At 52.8% G+C, this 19,603-nt stretch overlaps 3 protein-coding genes across 6 annotated transcripts in view; all 3 read left to right on the top strand.

Annotated features, from left to right (window-relative positions):
* Positions 1-1,235, top strand: part of LOC133358979 (calreticulin-like) — a 15,106-nt gene extending 13,871 nt beyond the window's left edge. The window contains 1 exon segment of the mRNA XM_061577359.1: positions 1,231-1,235. Within this exon segment, the coding sequence (XP_061433343.1) occupies positions 1,231-1,235 (5 nt within the window).
* CHERP (calcium homeostasis endoplasmic reticulum protein) overlaps positions 1-4,577 on the top strand; it is a 40,456-nt gene extending 35,879 nt beyond the window's left edge. Inside the window, exons 18-22 of one of the 4 annotated variants that reach the window (XM_061577437.1) lie at positions 1,267-1,404; positions 2,023-2,114; positions 2,425-2,613; positions 3,305-3,387; positions 3,420-4,577. In XM_061577437.1, the coding sequence (XP_061433421.1) occupies positions 1,267-1,404; positions 2,023-2,114; positions 2,425-2,613; positions 3,305-3,351 (466 nt within the window). In that variant the 3' untranslated portion in view covers positions 3,352-3,387; positions 3,420-4,577. The other 3 variants (XM_061577433.1, XM_061577435.1, XM_061577436.1) reach the window with 3 other exon arrangements.
* Positions 4,578-7,693: 3,116 nt separating this feature from the next.
* LOC133359046 (calreticulin-like) lies at positions 7,694-19,093 on the top strand. The gene is made up of 9 exons (XM_061577422.1): positions 7,694-7,941; positions 10,025-10,126; positions 10,351-10,554; positions 11,248-11,342; positions 11,954-12,163; positions 12,417-12,530; positions 12,796-12,939; positions 13,622-13,714; positions 14,063-19,093. The coding sequence occupies exons 1-9, from the start codon at positions 7,857-7,859 to the stop codon at positions 14,303-14,305; spliced, it is 1,290 nt and encodes a 429-aa protein (XP_061433406.1). The 5' UTR covers positions 7,694-7,856; the 3' UTR covers positions 14,306-19,093.
* The last annotated feature ends 510 nt before the right edge of the window (positions 19,094-19,603 follow it).

A 19,603-nucleotide genomic window follows, 5' to 3' on the forward strand; every position in this document is an offset into this window, starting at 1 on the left:
TTGATTACAATTGGATCTTCAGCTCGGTACACTGAGCATTGTCTGCAATTGATATGCTGAGATATTTATACTGGTATGAACGAAGTGGACCAGCCTACAATAGATTATATCGTCCGTCCGTTTGTCCGTCCGTCCGTGTAGCAACATCGCCCCCTACTGCAAACACTTGGCATGACCCTACAAAAACCTTTAGACTCAGTGACGCTTTCCTGGCTAAACAAGTGTAACATTCCCTTATAATTCCCTCAGATAGCTTTTAATTAAAACATTTAAATTAAAATTTAACTCACAGCGCCATAAAGCCTACAGCTAGGCCTAAAGCCTCAAACTACGCCCTCAAACTCTCCCTTCGTATCGTACCCCCGCGTGTGTGCAAGGGAGTTAATGTTTAACAATGTTACATTCCCTGATGCTTTTAAATAGAAACATTTAAATTTAAAGCTTTTACATAAATAATAAAAACATTAAAATTTAAAATTAACTCACGGCGGCATAAAGCCTACAGCTAGGCCTAAAGCCTAGAACTAGGCCTCAAACTCTCCCTTCGTATCGTCCGATTAGGTGTAGCAACATCGCCCCCTACTGCAAACACTTGGCAGGACCCTACAAAAAACCTTTAGACTCAGTGGGGCTTTCCTGGCTAAACAAGTGTAATAATACATTATGTTTATATTCTTTGGTTATTCGTTCCTACCAGCCTTTCGTGACTGCGGGGATTCATCTTCTTGGTTCTTTCGGTAAAGTCACGTAGAAGGGAAATAATAAAGTAATAAAAATAAAACATAATCAATTAAAATTCTCACAACGTTTCGGCCACAACGCAAGCAGCCGTCCTCAGGTGAAGAAACAGAGCTGTTCGGAAAGACAGCGCTCCAATGAACACTGCTAAGCTTGGCAGCGTATTTAAGCTGGGTGGAGGAGCAGAGCGCCTTGACAAAGGAGTTTACATATCAACAGAGGAATTTAGCATAGAAGTAGCTATGATAATGTGAGATTAGCATGATGTTAAAGTGATAAATTAGCATGTAAGCTAATCTGTACACTCGACGGAAAAACAAGCAACGTCAACCAACGAGAAACGACACTAATAATCGTTGATTCCGTCGATGCCACGGCCTTGAGTCGTGACAAGCCATCGAATCGCTGGGGTGGGTGGTAGCGTTGGTGGTGAACCGTCGTGCCCATTCCACCTCCGCACACGCCACACTCCCGCCACGCCGGTCGTCGCAGCTTGACGGAACGTGCCGCGCTTCTCCCATTCCGCAGGCGACGGAGCTACAGTAGATCGCGCTCGAGGTCCCCGCGCTACCGCCGGAGGTCTCGCTCCGCCTCGCCGCGCGCCGCTGCCGCCTCCCCTCGCCGCCCGCGGGATCGCTCGGAGCGCTCCCGCAGCAAGACTCCTCCGTGCGTCGCTCGCTCACCTTGCACACCTGTGACCTAGTGACCCCCACGCGGCCGTGACCTCCTGTGGCTAGCTGTGACCTCCTGTGGCTAGCTGTAACCTCGTGACTCCCCGCGGCTGTGAGTTGGTGACCCTCCGTAGCCGTTACCCCGTGTGACCCCCCCTCCCGCATGCACGTGACCTGTGACCTCACGACCCTACTCAGACGTAGCTGCTCGCTCATGATCGCACACCTGTGACTCCCCGAGTACACGTGATACCTCGTGACCCTCTACACCTGTGACACCCTTGCCAACACACACTTGTGACTTAATGACCACGCACATCCGTGTTGCCCGTGCGCTCGTGATACCCACAATCCCCTCTAGCCGTAACGACAGAGCTGCCCTTGCTGTCCACTCTGCACGATGAGTCTCGGGGCAGCGTCGATGAGTTACCGGGGCAGCGTCGATGAGTTACCGGGGCAGTCCCCCGGGGCAGGTGGGGCAGCAGCACCCCGAGTCCCAGTGGGATCCAGAAGGCCAAGACGACGCCGACACACGCCAGTGACGTGAAAGCTGCGCTTGCTTGACGGTAGCGTGACGTGGCGCTGTGTGTGCCGCCCCCCCTCCCCCCCGCAGGTCGCAGGCGTCTGGATTGGGCGGTGGCCACGTGCATCCCGACCACCGGATCAACGAGGAGAACAAGGGGCGGCAACTCATGCTCAAGATGGGTGAGCGCCCGTCGCAACATCGTCACTTTATACGTATCCCAGCAGCCCGTGCGTCCCTTGGACCTTGACCGGTGAGCAAATATAGTATCATGAAAGCCAAGTATCAATCCACTGCTGGATGAGGAGCCTCCTCTGAACTTTCCCATGCGAGTCGTGGGATGTTGAGCGACCGGGCGTGGCGCTGGCCACCCCCCCCCCCCCCCTCGCGCGCCGTGCCGGCCACAGTAGCTGCTCGTTCATCATCACTTTGTTGAGGCTATACGGAGGGGGGGGGGATCTTTGTTCTTGTGTGTCCGTGTGCGCGGCGCAGGCTGGAGCGGGGCCGGTGGCCTGGGCGCCAACGAGCAGGGCATCCAGGACCCCATAAAGGGCGGGGACATTCGGGACCGCTGGGACCAGTACAAGGGCGTAGGCATCCCCCTCGATGACCCCTTCGAGAGCTTCCGGCGCAGCAAGAGCAGCACTTTCATCGCGCGCATGAAGGCTCGCGTCGACGACCGTACGTAGCGGCGCGGGGCGGGAGGGAGGGGCGGGAGGGGCGGCTGCTGGGTTACCGGTCCGCGATCCGCGCTTCGATTAGAATTCAGCCTTACGCCCAGGACCCCCAAGCTTTGCGTAGTTTGTCTTGTGTTAGTGTCCGCGCTTCGATTCCTCCCCCCATGTTGAGCCAAGCAGCAACGACTTAGTTTCGTCTCGATCCACGGTGCATTTACCACCAACACGGTGCATGTCACAACACCCTCACCCACTCGCTCGCCCACACTCACCACACTGCAGGTCACAACACACTCACCCACTCGCTCACCCATGCTCACCACACTGCAGGTCACAACACACTCACCCACTCACTCACCCACGCTCACCACACTGCACGTCACAACACACTCACCCACTCGCTCGCCCACGCTCACCACACTGCAGGTCACCTCGCTGATCTTTCTGCTTCTTACCCTGTACTACTCCACTTGAAAATTCGTTTTTCGGTATTCAGGAATCGTATTGACTCCGTTCTCCTGCAACTTTAATGGTGCCGCTTGTCGCTGACCGCTTTGCGTTTTGGGCTTTTGGGTCTGTGATCAGCAATCTTCCATTATTCACGTAACAATATATTTAGTTTTCATTTGTCGATCACCGAGGTGTTGGCGTCATCCGCGCTGCGCGCGTAACGTTTATCTCTTGTGCCGTTGCAGCTACCGCCCCCCCTACTCCAACCACGGAAGCGGAGGTGAAGGAGTGAGGAGGTGAAGGAGTGAGGAGGTGGAGGAGTGAGGAGGTGGAGGAGTGAGGAGGTGAAGGAGTGAGGAGGTGGAACGCGTGGACATGGTCACGACACCACGGGCCTGTGCACGGGCAGCCCGACGGAGAATCGCACACACACTAACATCCCCCCATGAAGCCTTCTCAGACCGGGGCAAGTTCAGTTAGTACCGAATAAGACCGGCACGGCACATGAGGTGGGCGGGTGGCCAATAACACGCCCGGCCGCATTTTGTCTCCCCGGTTCCGATCATTGTTAACACATTGCACCAGGTACTCATTTAAAGCTGAGTTGACCTAGGGGAGGACCAGCACCGGTTCAGGTATCCGCCACTGATATTGGCCGTGAGCGGGAATCTAACGCGGGTTGCAGGTTTTGTTTGTGGAGTGCGCTAACCACTCCACTGCTGTTCCCCAAAACACAACCCACACACATCCACCACTACATGTCCACACACATTACACACACAAATCCAGACATAGTGACGAATCCACCAACACACAGGTGCAACCACATATCTACCCACACGTACGCCCACCATTTCAACGACAGTTTTTTTTTCGGGAGGCGGTGAGATTTTGTACAAAAATTAACGTCTCTGTGCATGAAATGTTCAGGGACGAGAATCCAACCCTCACCCTGGACGAGCGGGGTTTGCCGAGTGATCGTTTCTGCCATTTGGAGCGCGCTGCGTCGTGTGTTGGCACGCATGGCGCCACGGTGGCTAGGAGATGTTAGCTACCTCGCCTGGTATACAGAAGTCTGTGGGTTCGATCCCGACCTTGACGCCTGCTGTATATTTGGAGTTTGGATGTTCTCTCACCCCTTGGCCGTGGGGATTTGTCTCCGGGTCCACCGGTTTTTTCCGCCCGCGTTCAGAATCGACATGCGTTGGGACTATGTGACCGCTGTAAATGTCCAGGAGATGAGCCGCTGCGTTGAGCTGTAATTTGTGATGGACGAGGTCGCTTCTGAAAAATAGCTCAGTGGGGCCTTACCTGGTAAAATAAAACAAATATTCGTACTTGACATTGTTTAGTTAAAAAGGCGCATTGGGTGGTACCAATTTTCGATGTGGCCCACGGCCTGGCTACTGCGTGCGTGCGTTTGTGCCCAGTGGGGTGGTTTGCGAGACGGAGGTGGGTTGTGGGGGTGCGCGTGGCCGTGAGGGGGGGCGCGATGGGTCTTGTGCCGCGATGGAGCACCGGGTACCCACAACGCCTGCGGTTTTGTATTAAAGCATTGGGGTCGTTTCACCGAGATGCTACGTGTCTCTCATTCGGTGTGCGCACATCGCGCTGCGGGTGACGAGCGTTCTGGTCACTCTGTGGACAAGCTAAGCTGGTCCTCTGTGAGGACAAGCTGGTCCACTCTGTGAGGACAAGCTGGTACTCTGTGAGGACAGCTGGTCACTCTGTGAGACAAGCTGGTCACATCTGTGAGGACAAGCGGTCACTCTGTGAGGACAAGCTGGTCACTCTGTGAGGACACTCTGGTCACTCTGTGAGGACAAGCTGGTCACTCTGTGAGGACAAGCTGGTCACTCTGTGAGGACAAGCTGGTCACTCTGTGAGGACAAGCTGGTCACTCTGTGAGGACAAGCTGGTCACTCTGTGAGGACAAGCTGGTCACTCTGTGAGGACAAGCTGGTCACTCTGTGAGGACAAGCTGGTCACTCTGTGAGGACAAGCTGGTCACTCTGTGAGGACAAGCTGGTCACTCTGTGAGGACAAGCTGGTCACTCTGTGAGGACAAGCTGGTCACTCTGTGAGGACAAGCTGGTCACTCTGTGAGGACAAGCTGGTCACTGAGGACAAGCGTGTCACTATCGTCGTCGTGGGTACGGGATGAAGGCCCCCGCTCCCTGTCGCCATGTCTCCGTTCAGAGGACTGATTTTTGTGTGTTTATTGTAACTTTTTAGTGTTTTAGTTTATTTTACTTATTGTGCTTTAGTTTTGTACTTTTAGTTTATTGTACCTTTTTGTGTGTTAGTTTATTGTACTTTAATTTTTTTAGTTTATCGTACCTTTTTGTGTGTTAGTTTATTGTACTTTAATTTTTTTAGTTTATCGTACCTTTTTGTGTGTTAGTTTATTATCTGTACGCTGGCGTGGAAGAAGTCCCAACGCGCAGAGCTGCACAACTTCTCTTCGGCACGCGAGGTGATTGCGATCGCTCCGTCTCCCACGTGTGAGCGTCCCCTCTCTCTCTGCAGTGCATTCTCTCTCGTGGCCGTCCGCACCGCGCTTCGCCAAGATGATGCCTTCTTGCGTTCGCTTCTCCGATGCACGTAGGTCACTGGCGGAGCCAGTGGGGGGTGGTAGTGCCCCCCCAATGATCCGATCGAAATCCCCCTCATTTAGATCGGATCATTGGGGTTTATTAGTAATCGGCATTTTGCGACCCGCACTGCCACTGTGTAGCATATTACTCCGTGCCAGGGACTGAGATGATAGCACAATAGTCTTGAGTCCATAATTGGCAATAAGTAAGGGCAAAGCGGCTATAAGCGACTCACAGAATAGTGCGCAGTTGCGTGTCCAGCCCACGATTTCCCTGAAGGCTAGATTTGAAGCTTTCGTGACTGCAAGGATTCAAATTCTTAGGTTTTTTCGGTAAAGTCACGTAGGTAAAACATCTAAATTAATAAAAATAAAATAAAGATCTTTATTTTATTTTTATTAATTTTTTATTAACATCAAAATTAATAAAAATAAAATAAAGATCTTTATTTTATTTTTATTAATTTAGATGTTTTACCTACGTGACTTTACCGAAAAAACCTAAGAATATGATTCCCTGGCGGCGTCAGCAGCTGCAGCGAGCGCGATGCCGATCACACGACGCGGCTCCAATTCCACCCTCAATCGATGGCCGCGCCATCGCCGCACACGCGTCGAATGAAAAGCCAGGGACAAGTCGTCACTCACTAACAACTCCTCTATCATTTCTCATTGCTGGAGGGGCTGTCCCCCCCTCTACCTGAAAATCCTGGCTCCACCATTGCGCTTCTTTCGCACCGTACGTAGCTGACCTACTTGTTGGAGATGCGGGCGAGGGACAACAAACTCGACACAAAGTGAGTTCCGCAGAAACGAGTTCGTCCATCTGGATGATGATGATTTTAAAAGTTCTGTAGCTCCACTGGCTTCCGAATATCGGAAGGAAGAGCGTTCCAGACGGCCGCAGAGGCGCATGTGAAAGGGCCGAGAGATGCGGTGTCTGTGCGATGGCTGATCTGATACAAGCCTCTCTCTTCATAGGGGCCGTCCATAAATGACGTCACGCGATTTTGGACGATTTTTGACCCCCAACCCCCCTCGTCACACGGCGTCACAAAGTCAGACGCCCCCTCATATGACGTCACAAAGCTCTGCCCCCCCCCCCACAAAACCATATTTTCATTTTGAAAATAAAACACGCTTCAAATCGCTTTAAACTATTGTCATTGTAGTGCGTATTTAATGTGGCGCTGCACTCTGATGTTGTAGGAGATAACATTAAAGTACATTTAATTAAGTAGAACGTGTCTATATTTAAAGTTGCGCATTTTCATGTGACGTCACATTTATCACCCCCCCCCCTATGTGCGTGACGTCATTTATGGACGGCCCCATAGGGCTTTGTTTCGATGGAGCGCGGTGAAATATTTGAATGAAGGAATAAATCTGGGAATAGGGAAGAAGTCGGTAGAATATCGGAGCAGTTGGAGATAATCGAGTGAAGACACCGGAAATAATAAATCGATCGCATGTGCTCCTGAAGCAATGAGTAAAGTAATCGATGAGCCAATGACAGAATGGTGGCTACGGCTGCTTGCACGGCGATTTGCGGGGACGAAATCGGCCTCAGGCCTCACGTCCTGCTGCAGACGTCGCTTATCCGTGCTAGGAAATGTACCGCCGTCGCCTATCCGGGCCAGTAAATCTAACGCCGTCTCACGGCCGCCGCGTATCCGCTCCAGTAAATCCAATCGCGATGCTTATCCGCACTGGGAAATAAAACGCTTGTCGCGGCCGCCGCGTATCCGCTCCAGTAAATCCAATCGCGATGCTTATCCGCGCTGGGAAATAAAACGCGCTTGTCGCGGCCGCCGCGTATCCGCTCTAGTAAATCCAATCGCGATGCTTATCCGCGCTGGGAAATAAAACGCGCTTGTCGCGGCCGCCGCGTATCCGCTCCAGTAAATTCAATCGCGATGCTTATCCGCGCTGGGAAATAAAACGCGCTTGTCGCGGCCGCCGCTTATCCGCTCTAGTAAATCCAATCGCGATGCTTATCCGCGCTGGGAAATCAACTGCGTTGTCGTTGGGGGCCACGGCAGCCAATCTGCGCCGTCCGTGTGGCGGCAGCCGTCACGCGTTTGTGGTTGACGGCGGTGGTGGTGGTGGTTGTTGCTGCTGCTGCTGCTGGTGGTGGTGGTTGTAATTATTGTTGTGGTTCTCAGCCCTCAGTGTTACTGTCGTCGTCGGCGGCGGCGACGATGATGAAGGCCGCGCTGACTGTGTGGCTCACGGCGTCGTGGGCAATGGCCGAGGTCTTCTTCGAGGAGAGGTTCAGCGACGGCGGTGAGATCGCGTCACGCACTCGTCCGTCCGTCCATTCATTCATTCGGTCACCGATCGATTGTTATCAAATAGCTTCGTTCGCTCGTCGATTAACTCGCTGCCCTTTGTTCGCGTGCTGACCGAGGCGGCGGCGTCGTTTTCCCGCCAATTAAATCCCCTCAGGTGCGATGTAACGGGCCCGAGCGAATCCCCTCACAATAACAACAATTATTATTGTTCTTATTGTTGTTATTCCTTAGCAGTTTACGTCGTCCTTCTACGTACGGGGAATCATAAATGTGATTGGTAAATTGTGTTGTTGTTTATTCCGATGTTTTCTCGCTATCTAACCCGGTTTAGTGAGGGGTTAGAGGCGCAGGCCTGCAAGTGCCGACTCACGCCCTGCTCTAAGAGAGTAATTGGCCTACTCTTCCACGCAGGTCCACGCGTCATTAAAATTTATCTTCGCAATTGTGAACGAGCGTGCTCGATCAATATGCGTATTGATTCACCTGCGATCGCCCACTGAGGCACAATATTAGAGTTGTATGATATAATAATGTCGTTTATAAATTGGGTAGTTTACACGAAGCATTTTAGGCCATTGGAGAAGATTTGGCCCGTGTTGTGTTTCTTATTGTACACTCAAATACAGCATAGTACCTGTACAGTGTATGGTAATTGGTTTTTTACCCTTTTATCTGGAAACAAAACTGACACCTTTTTTTACAAGGAGTCATGTTTGCATTGACCACAATACCTGCGGTCGGAATGCAAACAAAAAACACAACTCTGATAATGTGTGAACTGTCCTTGAAATTGATTGGTCCACACCCGAGACAGCTTTTCTTAGAGCCCAGTCTCACATGGTGTTGGACCAGATGACGCCAAAAGGTGCACAACTCAAAGACAATGCACCATCAGAGTACTGGCAAAGGAGGTTCCAATGGTGTAAATGCTTCACCCCGAGCTCTCATACTCTGATGGTGCATTGTCTTTGAGTTGTGCGCCTTTTGGCGTCATCTGATCCAACACCATGTGAGACTAGGCTCTAAGAAAAGCTGTCTCGGGTGTGGACCAATCAATTTCAAGGACAGTTCACACATTATCAGAGTTGTGGTTTTTGTTTGCATTCCGACCGCAGGTATTGTGGTCAATGCAAACATGACTCCTTGTAAAAAAGGTGTCAGTTTTGTTGCCAGAATTATCATATTTTGCTACTGGCAAAGGAGGTTCCAATGGTGTACAGTGTATTTTAATGCCACTATTATTTCGCTTGTTTATCCAGAAAAGCCCTCTCTTTTTTATCATTACACGCTGTTTTATTAACTCACTCACTCTGTTGTATCCTCAAATCTTGTAACTCAATTCTAACCCACTTCCTAATGTGGTATCGACTGCAAACTTGGTATACTTATGTCATACTGATGACAATACTATATTCTATCATTAAAAATAAAAAGATATATTTTTAAACATTTTTTTTTATATGTTATGTTTCGGCTTGGGTCTAATTGTCCTCGGTCCCCTTACGTTATGGCAAGCTTCGGGGCCACTTCCTGGAGTCGTGGAGTTCTTCCATTACTAGTACGGTACATTTCATTAAAGCGTGTTTTTTTTTTAGTTTTCTAAAATATCACTTATTATCAAGAGGCTCCTGCCAAAGCTCTCGCCGTGGGTGGGAATGATCGCTAAATGTACGCCACCGAGTCAAGAGTCTTTTCAACCCGTCGGAGTTTCCGTCTTTACTTGACCGTCGTGGTCGAGAATTACGGCGAGCGGCCCAGCCAACGGGATGCAAGTGACGACCGAGAGAGATCGAGCGAATTAAATGAGCTTTCGGTAAAGTTACGTAGGTAGAAAATAAAATATAACTACGTGACCTTACCGAGAGAACCAAAGAGTATGGATTCCTGCAGTCACGAAAGCTTCAAATCAAGATTCAATGAGCTTATGTGGGCAGGTGCTGCTGGGTGGATTGCAACGTCGCGAAACCATGAGAGAGCCTAGGGGAGGAGGCCTTTATCCAGCATTGTTATTGGCCACGCGCTGATGATGATGATGGTGATGTGGATGCGCGTGTGTGTGTGTGTTGCGCATGCAGAGGGATGGCAGTCCCGCTGGGTAGAGTCCCAACACAAGTCCGACTATGGAAAAATGAGGCTCTCAGCCGGTGCCTTCTATGGCGACGCAGAGAGAGACAAAGGTTTGAGTGCTGCATGGGGCCTGGTCGTCACGTTCATCGCCATCGTCACATCATCGCCACCATCGTTGCCATGTTCATCATCGGCATTACCGTCGTCATCACAAATAAAGACAAGCTGAACGTGAGGCGGTAAAAACAACACCGAAAGAATACATTCTTGAATCGAACTACGACCCTCAATATGTCGTGAGTCGTAACTCGCCGCGCATGCGCCGCCCTTGCAGGCCTGCAGACGAGCCAGGACGTGCGCTTCTACGCCGTCTCCGCCGCGTTCCCGCCCTTCAGCAACAAGGGCCGCACGCTCGTGCTGCAGTTCAGCGTCAAGCACGAGCAGGACATCGACTGCGGCGGCGGCTACGTCAAGCTTTTCCCCGCAGACCTCGACCAGCAGGACATGCACGGCGACTCGCGATACTACCTCATGTTCGGTGAGGACGCTGGTGGCCCGGCGGATTTCTTATTTGGAGAAAATGTAACGGATCTCTGGGTTTCCATTGAAAAAAATAAGTTGCGGAACGTAAACGAGCGTATTATTCGAATGAAAATTGCCCTGTCCTTATTTAAGATAGCGATTCTGAAACTCACTACACACACCATCGAAGGCTCAATTATGATCTCTGAACATATGTAAGAAAATTAATATGTTTCGAAGGTAACGAGACTAAAAATAAAGAATAAGGCAGACGGTACAAACGAGACAAAACAATTCGATCTTGGCGTCAAACCGAAAATATATTCTGTTGCTTTGTTCGAGTTCATGTGTTATTGAGTTGACGTGTGATTGTTTCATTTCTATAACTGCATAACTTCCTCTGTAATTTTCCACCATTGCCAACCTCAGCATGGGCTGGACACCAGCTTCATAGCGCATCGGGGTCTTTCATCTTAAATGTTACATCTGTGCCAATGAATCATCATCGAATTGACGGTGAATCCTTCCGTGCCTGGTGAAAACCTTGCGAGCAGCCGCATCATTCTACGGGCACGCCACAAGCCTAAACGAAACGACGATTCGTGACCCCGAATAGTGACAAAGATCCATCGGATCGTTGCAGCGGATGAGTCGCAGCAAGCGCGGCGCTCGCTAAAGTGTGATGCCGTTGTTTGTCTCGTCGCCAAAGGCCCGGACATCTGTGGGCCGGGCACGAAGAAGGTGCACGTGATCATCAACTACAAGGGCAAGAACCACCTCATCAACAAGGACATCCGCTGCAGGGTGAGCAGACCCTAATGGACACCGCTGCATGTCGGCAATGGCTCGGTTTCCATTACAAGGGCTGATCCGGCAAAATTCATCCGGATGAACAAATAAGCTCGTCTCTGACTATATCATCCGGAAGCTCAATGGAGTCGAGGCCAGATAGCACGTTGGTCGATAACCGCCATGCTGGAAAGGTTTTGTATCAGAGGGCAGTTTAGCAGAACTTGTTGTTGTACTGTACGTTGCTCCTGCGTCTATGCTCCCAGCGTGCACCAAACTTCACTGACCAGCGTGGTGAACGATAGACGAATCGCTCCCTACGATGGGCACCATATGGGGATTGACAAAAGAACTGTACGTGCACAGTCAAGTTAACTTTACATTTAGGCAAATTAAAAGCACAAAACCGTGCAAATGAGACCAAAATAGGTGTTGAGAAACAAAACCAACGAGAATTGATTCCTTAATTGAATCGCGACGGTGAATTGTGTCGTTGTTTGCGTACACGGACGCTGCATTTGCTCGCCGGCGCACGCTTCAACGTACCACGCGGCGCGTGCGCGTGACGTCGCGTTCACTGACCCGCGCGCGCTTGTGCCTGTGTGTGGGGGGGGCGGCGCACGCAGGACGACGAGTTCACGCACCTCTACACGCTGGTCCTGCGGCCGGACCAGACGTACGAGGTGAAGATCGACGGCGATCGCGTGGAGTCGGGCAGCCTCGAGGACGACTGGGCCGTGCTGCCCCCACGGAGGGTCGAGGACCCGGCGGCCGTGCGCCCCGACGACTGGGATGAGCGGCCCTCCATTGACGACCCCCACGACACCAAGCCCGAGGTCGCTCACCCAGGAGCGGCATCACCCCCCCCTCCTACCAATCTCCTCCCGCTCCCTGCCGTGTCTCCACGTGTCTCTCTGCCTCCTGTGTCCTGCAGTCCACTCTTGTGTCTACCCATCTCAACGAACATCTCCCATCCCCTGCTGTGTTCTTCTCTCTTCTTGTTTGTATCTCCTCCTGTTACCTCCCATCTCCCGTCTTCCCTCTCGCGGCATTTAACTAATTTGTTCTTCTGCCCCCGATCTTTTGCAGGATTGGGACCAGCCGGAGCACATCCCTGACCCCGACGCCAAGAAGCCGGACGATTGGGACGACGAAATGGACGGGGAGTGGGAACCGCCCATGGTGGAGAACCCCGACTTTAAGGTGTGCGCATCATCCACCGCCACCTTCACCACAACTGCTACCACCACTACCATCACCACCACCACTTTCACCATTGCCGCCATTACCACCACTGCTACCATTAATACCACCATGGTGTGATGTCGTTAGGGTGCGTACGGTGCGGTGTGAGTGGTGTGATTTGCGTGGCGGTGCGCTGGTGCGAGTGGCCTGGCACGAATGGCGTGTTGCAGCGTGGTGCGTGCCACCGGTGCGTAGCCGACGGTCCGACTGCCCCGTTTCGCAGAGCGAGTGGAAACCCAAGCAGATCAGCAACCCGGACTACAAGGGCACGTGGGTCCACCCCAAGGTCGACAACCCGGACTTCGCGTCCGACCCCAACATTTACTATTTTGACAACATCGGGGTGCTGGGTCTCGACCTCTGGCAGGTGAGACCAATACCGCCCCCCCCCCCCACGTCCGCACGCGCAACCGTTAGCGCTACGCTGCGCTACGAACCCGGCGAGCCCAGGTCAATTCCCGCTCACGACCACCACCGGTGGCGATTATCTGCACCGGTCATGGGCCTCCCCTAGGTCAACTCGGCCTCAGATGAGTGCCCGGTGCGGTGTGTGAATGTCGCTACTGGGGAGACAAAGGCGGCTGGGCGTGGTGTTGGCCACCCACCCCCTCGTGTGCCGAGCTTGCTAACAGCACTTGCCCCAACAGTCTGTTAAGGCTATATGGGGGATCTTTTACTGGTTGGAACCTCCTGGTTACACCAGCCCACAGGGGATTATTGTGTCCGTCGTGCATGGGAGGGGTGGGGCTGGGTGGAGAGGGGAGGGTGGGGAGGGGCTGGGTGGGGCGGGGAGGGGAGGGGGAGAGTGGGGCTGGGTGGGGGGAGGGGTGGGGCTGGGTTGGGAGGGGCTGGTTACCCCGTGTGCCCTTATAAAACTCAACGTTTAACCTACTCACGCCGGCTTGTACCCGCCCTCACAGTTGCGGAATACACCACGCCGCCGTTGACCCTGGCCATTGACCGAGCAAACCAACGTTCCTACCAGCTCCCTCCGCAGGAATGTGTTACACGTGTGTGTGTGTGTGTGCGTGTACACGGCGACTGTGCAGGTGAAGTCGGGCACGATATTCGACAACTTCCTCGTCACCGACGATGAGGAATACGCGGAGGAGGTTGCCAAGAAGACCTGGGGGCTCACCAAGGTGGGTGAGGAGCCACCAAATCCATGTGCAGAGTCGATCCCTCAATGAGGGTTCTTTTTCACTGCCTTACGATTTTGAGCCGTTCGCTGTGTGTATGTTTGTTGAACTTCTTTCGCACCGTACGTAGCCAACCGTGCTAATCGGAGGTGTGGGGGAAGCTGATCGGAGGTGCTGCGCATACCTGGCCGGCAATATAAATTGCGCAAATAGCAAATGTACTTGCTCACGTGGACGGTGCCCTCAGCCTGTCTTGTTGAGCGGTACGTGCGGCCCGTTATTCAAGCCCATCGGTGTCTGTGAATGATGCGAACAAAACTGAACCCATCTCATCGTCCTCGTCTTCGCCAGGACGCGGAGAGAAAGATGAAGGAGGAGAGAAGGAAGCGCGAAGACGGTGACAACGACGATGGCGGCGACGAGGGGGACGCGACCCCCAGCAAGCGGGACCCTGACCCCGCCGAGGACAGCGAGGAGGAGGAGGACGATGACGAAGATGACGACGAGAAGGAAGAGGAGGAGGTGGAGGAGGTGGAGGAGGAGGAGAAAGATGAGGTTAAGGAGGAGGACTTGCACTCGAAAGACGAGCTGTAGGGGGAGGTCGTGAGGCAGCGGCTGGCTGGCGTGGGCCACTGTGGAGCTCACGCGCCGGTCCCAACACCCCCCCCCACTTCCCCGCAGCGAGGCTGCGTCTTGTGACAGCGCTTCCACACCTGACCCATCTGTTGCGTAACTCGGTTGCATGCAACTGCATTGCTAATGTTTGGGCATCCCTGTTGCCAGTTGCGAGCGGGTTTGCGCTACCGGCCGCTTGCAGCCGAAACAGATTCTGCTTGCAAGTGGCGGTCTGCTCGGCGCGCTTGCGAACAGGGCTGTAGGGGACACGGCATGACACGTCCTTGTTGCGCAACTGCTCGCCCAGGTGTGGACAGAGCAGTTCCAGGTGATTTAGGTTGCACGATTTAAAGTGCGATCGGTTGCGCAACGGATCGTTCGGATGTGCATGCAGCTTTGCAGCGCCACGGTTGTACACGACCGTCAATGCAATCTCTTGAGTTGCCGTCGAGTTGAACAGCTGGTCATCCTCTGTTGTCTCCGAGACCAAATTGAACAGCAAATTCCTCTGCCATAGCAGCCCAGGTGTACATAGCACTAAGCAGGCCTATCGGCCGTCTGTCCTCTGCTAGGCCAGCGAGAATTCGTGCGTCTGAATTCCTTTGCCCTCATCTCCACTCGTGCTATCAGCCACTATCCACATCATGTCGTGAGATGACGATTTTCCGATTTGGAATTGTCGCAGAGCAGGGCATCGTGAGAACGGTCCGAGGAAGGTGATACTTTCACGTGACCTCTTAACCCACACTGGGGCAGCACTGCATCTCCCCGCACGCTCTGCTTTAGAGATGTTTTTTGCATGACGGTCAAGAGATGGAATTCAGCCCAGAGAGAAAAAACTAATTTAATGCAATCGGTTTTTTTTGCAGTCATTGTTGACCAGGCTGAGGCTGTTGAAATCTAGACCCGAACCCAGGATTCTCAACCGTATCGGCTCCGTGCTGAAACCTCGGCAATTTAAATTCACAAGCGCACACGCTGTGCGGTGTACGCTGTGGTCTTCCCACAGTATCGTGCGTGGTGCAGGCGGCGGTAGGAGATGAGATCCCATCAGCAATCGGCCATGCTCAATCCACTGCTGGGTTAAAGACTCCCAGATTGAGATGAGGGGGGCGGGAATACAACCCTCCCTGACTGCAATCAAAATGTAACCTCACGTGCACTTTCCGTCGTCCGTGTTGCTTGTCCCGTGTTTATCGACGTAGCACTTTGTGAAGATGATCGTTGGGTGTCTGAGGGAATGCGACGCGGTAGTCCGTGGTCGAGGTTTCCGCTCGGCCGCTGTCAATGAGGCGTAGCAGTAGTAGTAGCTGTAGGCCGTGGCAGTGCTGTGATGGTGTTTGTTGTTTTTACCGAGCAGGCGATGCCCTGCGTTGACTGGCGGCTCCGTGCGAGACTGTGAGTGATGCCTGAAGTGCGTTTTTTCTACTCGTAGCGTGTGACCCGTGTCCTAGTGATCATAGCTGCCGTGTCTGGTCCGTACGAAACACTCAAGGCTGGGTGGTGAGAAGTTCAATGTCCTCGTTCAGAACACTGATAACACATTCCTGCGGAGGGAGCTGGTAGGAACGTCGGGATGTTCGGTCAATGGCCAGGGTCAACGGCGGCGTGGTGTATTCCACAAATATGCCCGACTGTGAGGGCGGGCACAAGCTGGTGTGAGTAGGTTAAACGTTGAGTTTTATAAGGGCACCACGGGGTGACCAGCCCCTCCCCACCCAGCCCACCCTCCCCACCCCGGCTCTCCCTGCACGACGGACGGACACAATAATCCCCTGTGGGCTGGTGTAACCAGGAGGTTCCTACCAGTAAAACTCGAGATTAGACACCAACCCCAGCTGTACCACGAGCCCCAGCACTGCACCTCGTCTGCTGGCTCCTGGAGGAACCCCCCCTGCACCTTGAATGAGACGGAGGGAGGGAGGAGGAGGGGGGCGGTACGAGGGGGTATCCCGAATGGAAAAAGAAATCTGTGCAAAAGCAAGTGCGCTGTCACGGAGAGACGGCCGTTCAGTGCTGAATCTCCGGGGCAGAATAGACGAGCAGACAGCAGCAGCGTCTCCATCGCATTCGTACAGCCGTTTCTCCTCACTCACCCACTCACTCACCCACTCACTCACCCCCTCACTCACCTCACTCGCCCCTCACCCACCCACTCACCCCTCACCCACCCACTCGCCACCTCACTCACTCGCCCACTCACCCCTCACCACTCACCCACTCACCACCTCACTCACCTACCCACCCCCTCAACCACCCCCTCACTCACCTCACCCACTCACTCACCCCCTCACTCACCCACTCACCACCTCGCTCACCCACCCACTCACCTACCTTCATCCACCACCTCACCTACCCACCCCCTCACCCACCCCCTCACTCATCCCCTCACTCACCCGTGTCTCCTCACCTCCGATTAGCATGGCTGGCTCTGTATGGTGCGAAAGAGGTTCAGCCTACATTGGCATGGCCTCGCGAGGGGGGTACCGACTAGGCCTCGTGTCATGTGCACGAGAGTGGCAGGCAGTCGGACACGAGAATGAGACGCAATGTCCCAACTGTGCCCGACCCCTAAGCTAAAACAACAAAAACCCACACAGCCTAACCAGTCTCACTGCTATTGTCCAAAGCATCGTCCCAATGCTGAAAAGTCACCTTGCAAAATTACTTCGCTTGGGTTTGCGCGCAGCAGCAACATCGGCCACCCTCTCCTGCCAGAGCCTTCACCGAGGCGTGCGACTCGGGCGAGGTTTCCCTCGGTAAACAAATCGTGATCGTGCTACTGAATCGTGATCGCCTGAGGTCGCTTCGAGCACCCTGGTGGCTTCGTATTATATTTAAAAGCGTCGTGGGGGGGGGGGGGGTCGGGCTAGGACTATTTATTATATTTATTGAACTATTTCGGCTGCATAAACCCCTCGAGATGGACACGTCTCGTTGGCAAGGGTGTCCCGGGGGGTTTTAATCGACACGACAGACACGTGACGACACGTGTCAAAGAAAAGAGCCTCCGTATAGCCTTGACAGACTGTAGGGGCAAGTGCTGTTAGCGAGCACCTATGAAGGGCGGCACGGCACACGAGAGGGTAGGTGGCCAACACCACGCCCGGCCGCCTTTGTCTCCCCAGTGGCGATGTTTACGTATCTCACCAGGTACACATTTGAGGTTGAGTCCACGTAGGGGAGGCCCAGGAACGGTTCAGATGATCGTCACCGGTGTTGGCCGTGAGCGGGAATCGAACCCGGGTCGCCAGGTTTGTAATGCAGCATAGTGCTAACCACTACACCACCGCTCCCCACAACACGTGACGTGCGGTGAGGCGTGGCCTCAGAGGGGGCGTGTTAGACATGCCCCCTCACTGAGGCAGGTGTGATAGCTGCCTCCCCTGGTGCTTTTTCATTGCAGTTTCATGACGAGACCAGCGAGCCTAAACATATGTATACACGTACGTGAAATAAGTTACCTGGAGTATGGAAGGCGAGGACATGAAATTAAGGGGTCTACAAACATTACATTGGTGACACACAGAGATAGTAACAGGCACGCGCTTATTGCCCGCGCTCCATCCAGTTTCTGAGTGGTTGCGCAATCAGAGGGGAGGCTGAGCTCGTCGCTGCCTCACCTATCGTCTCTTCCTGTATTTGCAGCGGAGCTCCGCAAATTTGGCGATTTTGACTATAAAAATTATTGGAATCGTACAGAAATGACATTCATAACACAGATCAGTGGAAAAATCTTAATTTTCTGTGTATTATTTTTTACTTTTCGTAACAGCTATTTCCTTTGGAGTACGGCAGGTGATGCTGTGCCTGCCCTGCCTGCCCTGACCGCACGTCCCTGGTGTATACACGCACACACGTTAGATGTGTTACTCTTTAGTGTGCGTTTCGTATGATTCGCATCGCACTCAGTCCCGTACGAGAATTGGTTCTTGTCACCGATATAAACCGCTCGAAACTTGTTGTCCCACTGGTGTATTAAATTATGTTGTGTACGTTACAATTGTGGGTTTTGTTTTTACCATTTGGGCGCATTGAGATTTACGGATGAAATGCGCCTTTTAACATTTGTAAATTATTGTTGCTTTGCATTCAGAATGTCTGCGTTAATGGCATCATCCTGTATGAGTTTGTTCCGACCGTATATCGCATGTGCTCTGCATTGCTTCACCCCCCTTCAACAGAGTTGTACTCAACGAGTCAATCGTCCTCGCTCTCAGCATAATCAGCCAAGGTCTATCCCCCGCTGGATGAAGGCCTTCCAAAACCATCGTATCTCCCATGATTACCTGGTGATAACTATACAGGATACTGGCCAATTTAACACATTCCTGCGGAGGGAGCTGGTAGGAACGTTGGGTTGCTCGGTCAATGGCCAGGGTCAACGGCGGTGTGGTGTTTTCCGCAAATATGCCCGACTGTGAGGGCGGGCACAAGCCGGCGTGAGTAGGTTAAACGTTGAGTTTTATAAGGGCACCACGGGGTGACCAGCCCCTCCCCACCCAGCCCCACCCAGCCCCAACCTCCCCACCCAGCCCTTCCCTGCACGACGGACACAATAATCCCCTGTGGGCTGGTGTAACCAGGAGATTGAGTAGATTAGATTTGTTTTTGATGCAGCCGTTTCACTAAAAACTGTCTGGCCTGCTGCCGTGTAGAAGGGGCTGGTGGAGGGGTACAGCCGCCGTCGATAGGTTCACGTGGCGGGGTCAGGGCTCGGACACCACAGAGAAATGCGTGAATAAAAATCTAAACTTGCTGTGCTCACGTCTTGAAGGCCTCGCAGAGTTTTGTACGCGCGTCTGATGTTTGGCCGAGACTGCTGTTCAAGTGCGGGCAGTCTTCGACTCGTGAACACCCGTACTTACGAACCGGCTGACATGAAATATACAAAATAACATCGACTTAAAATGTACAATGTTCTTATAAGCTGAACAATGCTTGTTCAACCGCAACACTTAACAACACTGGCCTATGGGCGTTTAAACACGTTGCATTATGGTCTTTCCACTTACAAACCGGTGGACTTACTAACATGGCTCAGGAACGAATTGTGTTCGTAAGTCGATGACTGCGTCTCCCCTTAGCCGGGCGGTGGTGGTGGTAGCACGCCTGGAATCCAACATTGGAGGCGAGGGTAGGTGGATCGCACAAATCTTGAGAAACTGCCATCACCATCTGCACGGGGATCGAGTGTTGCTCCCTTGCGTCACGTGCGGGTTTTCTCACGAGTGTTCTATTTTCCTCCCCACAAGTATAAACCGCTCATTCATTGTA

Source organism: Lethenteron reissneri, chromosome 64 (assembly GCF_015708825.2).
Source record: "Lethenteron reissneri isolate LAM-NWPU_2019-01 chromosome 64, ASM1570882v1, whole genome shotgun sequence".
NCBI classification, from domain to species: domain Eukaryota; kingdom Metazoa; phylum Chordata; class Hyperoartia; order Petromyzontiformes; family Petromyzontidae; genus Lethenteron; species Lethenteron reissneri.

Coding starts and splice junctions, on each gene's coding strand:
- LOC133359046 (XM_061577422.1), top strand. CDS start 7,857: ATGATGAAGGCCGCGCTGACTGTGTGGCTCACGGCGTCGTGGGCAATG. Junction 12,531..12,795: donor TGGAGAACCCCGACTTTAAG/GTGTGCGCATCA, acceptor CCCGTTTCGCAG/AGCGAGTGGAAACCCAAGCA. Junction 12,940..13,621: donor TGGGTCTCGACCTCTGGCAG/GTGAGACCAATA, acceptor GCGACTGTGCAG/GTGAAGTCGGGCACGATATT.